The sequence below is a fragment of the Mytilus edulis genome, chromosome 13, assembly GCF_963676685.1.
Source record: "Mytilus edulis chromosome 13, xbMytEdul2.2, whole genome shotgun sequence".
NCBI classification, from domain to species: Eukaryota; Metazoa; Mollusca; class Bivalvia; order Mytilida; family Mytilidae; genus Mytilus; species Mytilus edulis.
The window spans coordinates 69,240,217-69,253,143 of record NC_092356.1 but is presented as its reverse complement, the minus strand read 5'-3'; the positions used below and the strand labels follow the sequence as shown (position 1 = coordinate 69,253,143).

General features: G+C 31.5%; 1 protein-coding gene across 1 annotated transcript in view; it reads left to right on the top strand.

Annotated features, from left to right (window-relative positions):
- LOC139500514 (uncharacterized) overlaps positions 1-2,022 on the top strand; it is a 30,206-nt gene extending 28,184 nt beyond the window's left edge. Inside the window, exon 9 of the mRNA XM_071289259.1 lies at positions 1,730-2,022. Within this exon, the coding sequence (XP_071145360.1) occupies positions 1,730-2,022 (293 nt within the window). The remainder of the gene's footprint in view (positions 1-1,729) is intronic.
- The last annotated feature ends 10,905 nt before the right edge of the window (positions 2,023-12,927 follow it).

Here is a 12,927-nt window from a genome sequence, read left to right as displayed (position 1 = left end):
ATAATTTTACAGTGGCCTGATTTAAAAATGTATGTTTTACATTTGTATAAAATTTCAACTCGTTGATATATAAAGCTTTCATTAGTTATGCGTAATCCTTATGAAATACTAACTGTAAATGTAAAAATACTACCAATACCATAATGGATAATGGCGTCTTGTGATTGATAATGCATCTGCACACTGTTACGCAAAACATTGTATATGAGGACTACGGCTAAATACAAATTTAAGAAAAAAGTCTTATTTTTAGTGAAATAAAGTAGAATGTGTTTTTAGTTAAAAACAATTAATTTTATATGTTCAATAGGTATTGTTTTAATTTTTGTTCAAAAAGAGGGATGAATGATATCAGAGGGACAGTCAAACTCATAAATCGAAAATAAACTGACAACGCCATGGCCAAAAATGAAAAAAAGACAAACAGACTAACAATACACAACACATTAGACAACATAGAAAACTAAGTAAAAAGCAACACGAAGCCCACCAAAAATTAGGGGTGATCTCAGGTGCTCCGGAAGGGTAAGAAGATCCTGTTCCATATTTGGCACCCGTCGTGTTGCTCATGTTATAACAAATCCGGTAAATTGTCTAATTCGGTCACATTCATGAAACCCATTTACACATCAACACGTTTTGATGAGAACATTGTAACAATTTTTAATAAGCTTTAGAACTTAAGTCTATTACTGCAAATACAATCCTTTGTAGAAAGTTTCGTTGTCTTTGCAAACGCACTAATAAAAGAGGGGCAAACGACACAAGAGTGACAGTTAAACTCATAGATAGAAAATAAACTGACAACGCCATGGCTATAATAATATAAAAATAAACAGACAAATATTAGTACACAAGAAATAGGTTGAGGTTCAACCCACCACTTTTATTCCCCTTTAAAAGTGTCCTGTACCAAGTCAGGAAGATGGCCATTGTTATATTATTGTTCGTTTCTGTGTGTGTTGCATTTTCACGTTGAGTCGTTTGTGTTTTCTCTTATTTTTGAGATATTGAGATCAGACGTGGCACGGTACTTGTCTATCCCAAATTCATGTATTTGGTTTTCTTGTTATATTTGTTATTCTCGTGGTGTTTTGTCTGATGCTTGGTCCGTTTCGGTGCTATTTCGTTGTTCTCCTCTTATATTTAATGCGTTTCCCTCGGTTTTAGTTTGTTACCCCGATTTTGTTTTTTGTTCCTGGATTTATGAGTTTTGAACAGCGGTATACTACTGTTGCCTTTATTTAAAGAATGTTAATTGGTTATTCTGTCTCAGACTAAACAATATAGTTATCAAAGGTACCAGGATTATAATTTAATACGCCAGACGCGCGTTTCGTCTGTATTTATAGTATCATTAGTGACGCTCATATCGAAATATTTATAAAGCCAAAAAAGTATAAAGTTGAAGAGCATTGAGAATCCAAAATTCCCAAAAGTTGCGCTAAATACAGCTAAGGTAATATATGCCTTGGATAAGAAAATCCTTTATGTTTCAAAAACTTCAAAGTTTTGTAATCAGGAAATTTATAAAAATGACCATCGAACATGGAGACTAACTTGGGGTGAAATGGTTGTCTTTGATTGTATATGTGAATGCCATATGATTGCCATTAAACATATCTTTTATAAATCAGCACATTGCATTAATAAACAACACCAACGTTTTTCTTTTTTTGAAACTTTCGATTGTGTTAGCATTAAGTTATTTTCCATGAATATTTTGTAGCTACAATGGAAGTTGCTAAGTACAAACAAACAAAGCAATCATCAGATGAAAACCCAATAACAAGACATTCTTCTAATGCTGTAGAAGGAATTTATGAACAGTATCTTATTAGTTCACCGAATTATTGTTCACATACAGGTTTTGTCGATGAACTGGCATGGTGGGCAGTGGATCTTGGTGCAATTTATGACATAAGTAACGTTGTTATCTTTGGTAGAACTGACTGCTGTAGTAAGTTTTACTTGTTAATAGTCTCAGCCAACCCAAATAAAATTTCTAACGGAACATTTTGATAGGTATAGAACCACGAATTCTGGCCCGGTAAACAAGAACATTCAATAAAGTGGTACATATTTTAAGCAAAAAAGTTCATACGCATCGCAGTATCTGTCACGGGGTGAAATATCCAGTTAGTTTTGTTTCAAATGTAAACTTGGGACTTGGGACGACTGTTTAACCCTAGGTGAAAGTTTCGTTGAAATAAATAATAAAAAGAAAACAACAGTATACACATAATAGGAGGGCACATTTTCCCTGTTGTTCAGATAAGAAGTAACTTTTATCATATTACCGGGAACCAGAACGCTCTAATATGCAATTAAAATCCAACGATTTTGTTTTGATATTTAGCTGTACCTGTAGACCCCTAATTTCTTAATACTAAGGATTTTCTACCTCAGGAATAGATTACCTTATCTGTATTTGACAAAACGTTTAGGAATTTTCAGTCTTCAATGGTCTTCAACTTCGTACTTTATTTGGCCCTTTAAATATCTTTGATTCGAGCGTCACTGAGGAGTCTTTTTTAATCCTGATATCTATGATGAGTTTATTTCTAACGTAATCTCACATCCTATATTTTACGCGGATGTTCTTTTAAGATGATTAACTTATGAATCCTTGAAATCAAATCATTCTAAAGAGCTACCAATTCAACATTTTGATTAAATCTTTTAATATGATTTTATAAGTATCAGTATAATTATTAATTATCTGTATCAGTAAATTTAAATCATGCTTTATATCATTGTTATTCACATACAGACATTTGCATGTGTACTATTGTTTGTTTGTTTGTCTTTTTTATTTTTAGCCATGGGGTGTCTGTTTATGAGCTTGACTGTTCCTCTGGTATCGTTCGTCCCTCTTTTAAATCATGATTTATTTCATTGTTATTCACATACGGACATTTGCGGTTTTACAATCTCTCAATACTTTTACATATGTTAGCATTGCACATATTGTTCTTACTGCGTCTATTACTAAACCCTTCGGATGTAAGTTCTGACCTGATTGATATTTTTTCTTAGATGTAATAGTTGTCAGTTACCGCGAATATTCTCCGATCAAATTGTGTGTCATTTTGTAAACATATCATCATTTTGAAAAAAAAATTAATAATATCTTTATTTTAAGAGAGATACACATTTGAACCAACATACAATACGGCTATCTACATACATTTCTAACTACATGAATTTAAAATTATAAATCTACTATTACTCACATAAGACCAATTGATGTATATATATACAAAAAGAACAACAACAAAAAAAGAATTTGCAATTATAGTATACATAAAATTATTTCACACTTTTAAAATTGTAATGACATTTTAGAGAATTGAAATGCAGATACAGTTTTTGATTTCTTCCTTCTATAAAATTCTTACAACGTCCGTTCGGTGTTTTTGTTAGATGTTTTTCTGCTTTGAATAGATCTTAAGAGTTACAATGGAAGCCGTTTTTCATACATTTGTATTACTTCTTCTTATGTTGTACTGTTACACTACGTACTGTACATGTTCGAGAGGAGAGTTCCAGCAACCATGTTTAAACCCGCCATATTCATTATGTCCGGATCTCAAGTCAGGATATCGAAATTAAGTGATTGTCGGTGGTTCAAGTCTGTCATATTTGTTTTTCGAAATGTGTTCCGTTATGAATTAATGAATATGCCAGTTTGTATTCTTAATTGAATCATTTCATAGTTGAATGTAGATGTCTTTTATAGCGATTGTATGGTTTATGTTGCCGATTGTATGGTTTATGTTTCTCTCATTGTGAAGACGGACAGTTGCCTTTAGATGCTGTCATCCAGATCATATGCAATTTGTGATTTTTGTCTTGTGTCCATAACTTTAGTTTCCGAACTTTTTTCATTGTTATTTATCCAGATGTACGAAAAGGTATAAAGAAGACTTAACTTTTTCTGTTAGTATATTATGTTCGATCTCTGGTTTCTTTCGCCCCTCTCTTATATAAGAAGTCGAGGCGGATCGATTTTGTCATTTCGAATAAATGAGGTTATAACGTTCAACTGAAGTGATATTTGTTTTTGTGAGTAGCTCCTAAATGAAGTCTGACTGAAAAAGATGCATATTCGTTTCATAATGAGTTCAATGTGTTCATTTGTTCATATCATGTGTCAATATATATCACTTTGTCGCAAGTTTATTGATTTCGCGAGAATGGATCTTTTTTCTTCATTTATAAAAGACTGTTTATTTGTTTACAAATATATATATATTTCGTTTTTATTATCATATCATTAGAATGTCTATACGTACTTTTAAATTCTTTTAGAAAACATTCATTTTCTAATATTGATTTCCAATTCTTAAAATATTATCGTTTTTTGAATGTATCCCTTTTTCTCATATATCATTCATTATATAATAATAGGACACTTTGTTTGAATGCATCAAAACTATTTGATAATGCATTTAGAATCGAATTTAGTAACTACGATGTACCATGGGCACAATGGTTTCTTATTGATTTAGGAATCTTGAGGTTGTTGATGTTTTATATTATTTTCGTTCGTGTCGAATATATCGTTGTTGCAATAGATAAAACCTCCACTGATATTGTCTTCGTATGTACAAATCATTATTGAATTGTTTTACAAAGGAGCTTGGAATAAACAGCACAAATGGTATATGTAATCCTACATATTCTTTAACATATTTTATAATAGATGATATTTTACCAAATCACAATCTGGCCTTCTTTATCTTGTTTTGAACACTAAAGAAACTGACAACAATCTACCAGCATTATGCTGGATACCAAAACTTCACAAAAATCCATGTAAAGAACAACAAATAGCTGGATCATGAAAAAACTGAACATACATCTGAAGTGCTGACTAATATTCTTTTTACAGCTATTTTTTCAATCGGATTTTGATTTTCAAATTTTTTAAAGATCTACTGCTAATTTAACCCACCAGTTTTCCTAACATGACCTGAACCAAGTCAGAAAAATGGCTGTTGTTATCTAATAGTTCGATTCTGTAGACTAGAATGTAGCATTGACGTTTGATTTTTGTATCATATCAATCTTTCTGATGTTCCGTTGTTTTCTTCTTATAGTTGATGTGTTTTACTCGGTATTAGTTTGTAACCCGGATTTGTTTTCTCTCAATCGATTTATCACTTTTGAAAAGTGGTTTACTACTGTTCCCTTTATTTACATTAGTATTTCCCAAACTAAATTGCAATTTATATCGACTTCACCATCTCATTTCACACAGCTTTTTCTTTAAAAATGGGAATCGTAAATATAAATATGAATGCTTTCTTTTAATTATTATGTTTCCTGTTTTGTGAAGAACCACACGGATACTATTAGAAAATACACTGAAGATGATGTTATCAAAATGATTATCTTATTTGTCAGATTTGTCGAGATAATTTTCATTTTCCAAGAAAAAAGCAAATAATAATGATGTCATCACACTAAAATAGTGATAAAACATTGATTGAGTAAATACATATTACCAAATGACATGCGCGTTCTAAACGAATTAAAAAAAAACTGTAGCAGTGTTAGCTATATAAAGTTAAAAACACACCAACGAAATTGCGGGCATTTAGAGTGTGGATGAAGATATGGAGACTTTTGTAGGATGATATTTTTTTTATACATTACAAAATTGTAGGAGTTTCGTGCAATACTTATATATGATTACTTTTTTATCCTGCGTATTATTATGCAAACTTTTAATCCTAAAATAGAGAGTTCTAATCCGACACTCTCCGGTATTGAAAGGCAGTTTCGAATTTACAAGAAAATCGAACGTGCGTAAACTTTACAGATTCAGTAATATCTTCCAATCAGATATTAAATATTCAATAGATTAAATAACAAAAAATATCGAACTGTAAGGAAAATTTAAAACAGAAAGTGCCTAATCAAATAGCAAAATCAAACGATCAAACGCATCAAACGAATGCACAATAGATGTCATATTCCTGAAATGGTACAGACATTTATTATGTTGAAAATTGAGGATTATACATGGCTTTAAAACTAGCTTAAGCTCTATTTGTTGTCCTCGAGCGACTGTTACATATTTGGCCTTATATGAGTTTGATTTGTGTCTATCTTAAACAAAATGTACAACAGAAGGGATGATTGGTTCACTTTGTCCTGGTGGCTGTTAAATTTACCCCCCTAGAATTTTTTTATTTCAGCTGAACGACTGTCAAATTTTGTCATTGAAGTATTTAGACCATGCCGGAATAAAACTTCCTGGTTTGAAGATAGTATCGTCACTCTCTGCCATCACCAGCAATACAAAAATCACGCATATAGAAGCTGCATGCCCGGAGCACACAGTGGGGAAGTATGTTCGCATACGACTTAAAGATCAAAATTATTTAGCACTCTGTGAAGTTGAAGTACACGGATCATTCGTTGAAGATGTTTATTCTGGTATGTTTTCCGTTAAATATCATATTTGTCATGTTTTTGTGATAATATTTATGTCCTTAAATTTTTCTGCAGTCCTCCGATCTATAGACTTACATTTTTACTCTTTAATCGGGGGATTTCAAACTGTGAACCTATTTGCATATAAACATGATAAAATATTACACCTTATGTTCAAAAAAGAGGGACGAAAGATACCAAAGGGACAGTCAAACTCATAAATCTAAAACAAACTCACAACGCCATGGCTAAAAATGAAAAAGACAAACAAACAACAGCTCTCATGACACAACATAGAAAACTAAAGAATAAACAACACTAACCCCACCCAAAAAACTAGGCGTGATCTCAGGTGCTCCGGAAGGGTAAACAGATCCTGTTCCACATGTCGCACCCGTCGTGTTGCTTATTTGATAACAAATCCGGTAAATAGTCTTAATTTGGTAGGTCACATTCATGAAAGGGAAGGGGATTGTAGTTACGACGTAAGGAACATATCCGATATCATTTGTGAAACGGTTATTCCATAACGGTGAACCAACTCGTGATGGCGTCCATAAAATTTACGAAGGAATGACTTCAACTTCACCATTTGGAACTCTTGGTTTAAAAGCTTCCTTGTGAGCAGCAAACCTCTATCAAGAAAATCATGATAGGAAATGCAAGCACGTGAATATCGTATCAATTGGGAGATATATACCCCGTATGCAGGTGCTGCTGGAATGTTGCTACTTAGAAATGGAAAGTTCACAATTGGAAAGCTGAAATCATCTCTTGTGTCGTAAAATTTTGTTTTCAACCGACCCTCATTGTCAATTTCTAGATGTAAGTCAAGATATGAGGTCGACTTAACTGTATCTGTAGTATCCTTTATCTCTAGCTCGATGGGATAGATGCGTTCCAAATAGTCACCAAATTTTGAATTATTTAGTGAAAGAACATAATCTATATAGCAGAAAGTAGAATTAAAGGATATTGATAACTTCTTTAGAAATTCCTGCATGAAGTCAGCCTCAGAATAATAAAGAAACAAGTCGGCAAGTAGATGGGCACAGTTTGTTCCCATTGGAATGCCGACAGTCTTTTGAAAAACACGTCCTCCGAACGTAACCAATATGTTGTCAATCAAGAAATCAAGCATCTTAATAATATCAGTTTCAGAGAATTTTTTGTTTGAATCAGAGTGTTCTTTTACAAAGTAGGATTTATCCCTCCCTAAGACAAGATACTTGTAACTACGTTCTTTCAAACTTCACTTTCAAAGTTGAAAATAATAATAGAGAATTAAAAAAGATAATTGACGATATCATAATTATGAACACCAATACAGCAAGTTTTAGTGCAATAACGAACTCTCAAGCATTCAATTCTATTCATGACCATCCAATGTCTAACTCAGTTAAAACGTTACAATACTAACAGACTAGTATTTAGATTATTTAAGATTAAACATTGGAAAGCGTATTTCTATGGTAATTATAATGAAATAATTATTATCAAGAAAATGCGTCATTTCTCTACATATTAGTAAAAGTTTTAGAAACAATGTTGGTTATTGCCCTTTGTTGGATAAAATACCGGCAACGCGGAGTAAATGTAGTACATGTACAGCTTATTGCATTGCGTGTGTAGGTAATATGTTTGGAAAGGTTGCTTGCTAGCTGAACCGGACAGTCAATATTATTACGAGACTAATCCGACCGATAACACATATATCTGTGTGTAGGACTAGCTATATATTGGCTACTTCGAAAATGTTTTACTATTACCTACATTTACTTCTTCATGTACTTTAACTTTCTGTATTAGTTTTAAAAAATCATTGGTTTTCTGCGCTGAAATACAATGTCAGATAATCAAACCAAGATCAAAATTTGATCAAGAATGATGAATGATAATTGAAATGACACGATGAATGACAATGAAATGGCATGCATTATATTATGAACACAAAAAGGGTCAGTCGTTTTGAGATCGCTCACTATACGATAGTTCGTTGAAGATCTTACAGAAACTTCAAAATGAAGAATACAGAAACAGTAATGTGTTGAATGTCTTAAAATTTACTAGACTTTTATCCTGTTAGAATCAAATGTACCAATCTTAATGTTGTAGAAGTAAGCATGCGTGAGAAACATAAATTGGAGCACATGTTCTTATAACGGAAAATGACACGCAAAACGTCCCGCACAAAGTGAAGTTTTGCGATAATTTGAACGCTTTACGTCGCGCCAAGAGTTAATTCCCTTGCAACTGTATCGGATGCCCTTAAGATAAAATGTGAGCAGATTTTAGTATGTTTTAAGATATCAAAAAGAAAAAAAATGAGTTACTAGACTTGCTTTCGTGCTACATATTAAAAATGGAATATTCATAACACTTTCTATTATAAAAATGACTTTTTTATATACTTTGACCTATAATGGGTTTCTTTTACCAAATATGACTTGGATTGAGAGATGTTTCTTTAGCACTCATACCACATCTTCTTTCTTTCTAATACCTATTTATATAAGCTATCAGAGCTATCTCTACTGATGTGGCAATACTGAAAAAATGAATAAAACAAAATTATAGAAAAAAAAACCAGGCCTTATATGATAAAACACACAATATTTTCTGTATAATCATGACATGTCTAGCACATACTTGACCTAAATATTTGCACATTTCATCTAAGTATTTATCAAAGATACCAAGATTATAATTTAGTACGCCAGACGCGCGTTCCGTCTGCATAACGATCTTTTCGTCTGCATAAGGATCTAGACTAATTGTTATCTGCGACTTAAAAATTTCAGATAGTGTAAAACACTCTAGCCACCTTAAACAAGAATAATTTCAAATTTTGATACAACAATTGTTGATGTAGCTAATAGTATTGGACTATAGATTTTTTTTTAATTTGAAAAAACATTAGACACCATAAAAGATATTGAATTGGCAGGTTATCAATTAATCTGTAATTCTATATTGTAAACATAAGAATAAAAGATGTACAAACTGATTAAATTTGATATTCCTTAAATAATGCATTATTAGAATGAAATATAAAATACGATATGGTGTCCACTCGAGTAGATAAAATGTAACCAAATAAGATCTGACACACAAATATTTGCACTTTAAAAATCAAACAAATAATAAATAACATAATGCAATACAAAGTTCCAATGTTCACTCGATTTGTTAAAAAAAGGATATGCTTTAAAAGCACACACGTAATACATCGAAATATAAGAGAAACTAGAGAATCAAAAGGAACATTCAAACTCATAGTTCAAAATAAACTGATAATGCCATGATTTTTTTTTGAAAAACAACACGTTTAATAATTTCTTTTGTCCGAAGGCCTCTCCTGGATTTACCTTCATCAGGAACATTTATAGCCAAACATTTGAAATCCGCGGATGTATATGTACAGAAACCGTTGAAAAGAAATATGTCAAAAATACCTAAAATAAATAGCCAAATTCATCTAAAGCTAACTTTGCCTAAGGGAGTTGAAACCTTAATAATACATTGGTTGTTGCCCATCCACGTCAAAAAGATATTACCAAGAGTGAAAAAAAAACCAACAAAGACATATTAACGGACAACGCGTAATTAAGGTAATGACGAATCTATACTTCAAGAACATCGTGTATCATTTGTGAAATTGATATGGAATATTTAACAAGGTCTTGCTGTTTGAACAGCAAGAGTATGTCAAAACATATCGTTATAAGGTTCATTGGCAGCTACTCATATATTTATGTCGATAGCCGGTTTGTTATTTTAAATAAAGGCAACAGTAGTATATCGCTGTTCAAAACTCATAAATCAATGGACAAAAAGCAAAATCGGGGTAACAAACTAAAACTGTGGGAAACGCATTAAATATAGGAGGAGAACAACGACACAAACCGCAAATAAGCTTATTTTGATTTTTACAACAAAAGTTATACATGAAGTTTACCCGATTAATGAAAACGAAAAAGATCTTAAACTGTCGCCATAGAAATATGTACCGAAAATATGTATTTGAATAGTTATATGCAATCACTTAAACAATGCACAATTTCAACATGTTCAAGGGTAAATGGACCATAACTGAGTACAATAATCTGTAAATAACTGTATGCAATAATAGACATATAATCATTGACTTATCATAAGCTGTGTTAATTTAAATTAAGATGTTTTTCAAACACTTCAGAAATAATTCGCGAAAGCCATAGATTTGTTGTAAATTTACACATGACTTAGGCCGTGATATATCGAATTGTGTCCTGACCGTTTGCAAGGAATAAAATCAACGAATATCACGGCCATACCACTTGTAAAGTTGAGGAATTTTACTTAAAATACAAAAACTGTAGTTTTGCTAATTTGATTTTAAAAATGTATGTTGACCAATTTATTATAGAAAAATTGTTCTAATTATCCATTAAACACAATGACTATCTATGTACTATTTTGTGTTGATAACTAAATTATATTTATCATAACTGATACGATTTTTTTTTTTAAAGATAAGAGATATATCGATAGATGATGTCTTTTATATATATTTCATTATCTGTGACCTTTGCAACTTGACTATCATTTTTAAACACGATTTCTTGAAAAACCAATGACCTTTAACCCACAATAGCAGGCGTATTAGATGTGATGATAAGCATTGTAGTTATGCTCTGATTATTTGATTCAATAAAAAAGGGACGCAGCTATGTACATAAAACATAATTTCAAATCAATGTTTCAAAACTTGCCACCAATTGTGATTGCAGAGATAATTGTCTTTATTTTAGTGCCTACATGTGGTATGTTGTTCCTCTTAGGTTCAATTAATGCTTTATTCAGTTTTTATAAATATATAGTGTTCTGCTTTTAATTAAACATATTTGTTTTCAATTTTTTAAAACATGTATATATTTAATACTAGTCAATTAAATCTTTAAATCTTTCCTTAGCTACAGAAACATTAGAGTATGGTACGAACTTCACTAACAATTACGACACATGTTACTCTTTTCGCTACACAGTTTAGGAAATAAAATATGGTCTTTACAGGCATCTCAATCATTCGATGTCCAACTCGGTTTAAATTATGAAAAAATACCTAAACAGACTTCTTCTGACACTCAATATATTCAAAACAAAACTATGCACACACAAAATAAACATTCAAACAGGCGTTTAAACTTTCAGTGTATTCAGTGTATGATACAAACTAGTCGGTTTCATATTTGAAATTTTGATATTTTTCATCAAAATTGTTCTCAGACGGTTGTCAAATTTTACACTTACTTACAGTAAACAAATTTGAAAACATTTTTCAACTCATAATAACAATCCACTTATTTGTCAAATAATATGGTGCACAGAAAGCATTGCTCTATTGTAATCATAACTTCACAATAATTATCGGTGATTAAAAGTAACATTTTACTAAAAGGTAATTTTAAAATTTCGTTATTTTTGTTGAACATCATTACAGATAAACGACACAATGTTTTATTTCAATAGCTACCTATCCTCACATCAGTGGAATTCAAGGTCACACTTGCGATGGACATGGCAAAGTTCTTCAAATAGCGATAGTTAACAGTGACATTTAGTGTATTTGTAAGTGTGATTATACGAATGGCTGTTATGCAGACTTCAACAAGAAGACATCAACTTGAACGTTGATGAAAAGAGTAAACGGGTCTAACGTCGTAATTAGTTCGTACTATAACGTCTTTCTCGTTAATTAAAAATCGTGGTTTAATTTGACTATTCTCCTTTTTTTTCGTCAATTTAAAATCGTGGTCAAATCTAACCATTTTTCTCTTTTTCGACTACTTTAAAACACTGCTTTTTGTTTGTTTATAACCTGAACTTCTGAAGACATTAGATGAAAAGAGTAAATGGATCTAACGCGGTTAATTCTGACCATTGTGTCCTTTTCGTCAATTAAAAACAATGTTTTTGTTTGTTTGTTATTTTTTGTCTGCTACATGTACAAATATGTTGTAAATACAATATGCAATACAAGTTGTATATTATGAACTTCTGAAAATCTGTTTTAAGACTTATCGTTAATTTACGGTTAAAAGTACACTATATTTGACCTCATCTCCAATAACCCAAGGATCAATAACTCATCGTTATAAGGTGAAATAAATGATAATTAGGAGTTACATGTTACATGATACAGTGTCTTAACTTACTAGCGCAGTGCTTTTTTGCACTGTTAACGTCTAATTCCTAATTACGAATTTTAACTGAGTGAACATTCACATGGTAGACGCTCTGATGTATTGTTTGTTACCTTGAATTGGTTTGTCTCTTCGCAATACATTTACTAAATTTCAACATGATCTAATTACAGTGACCTCGTTTCGATATGTTAAAAAAAGTTGTTTCATGTCATAACCGTAGTATTATGAAATAAAGAGTAAATGCTAAGAATGGATTTGACATTTTGTTTGGGATGCTAAGATTTTCTTTAAT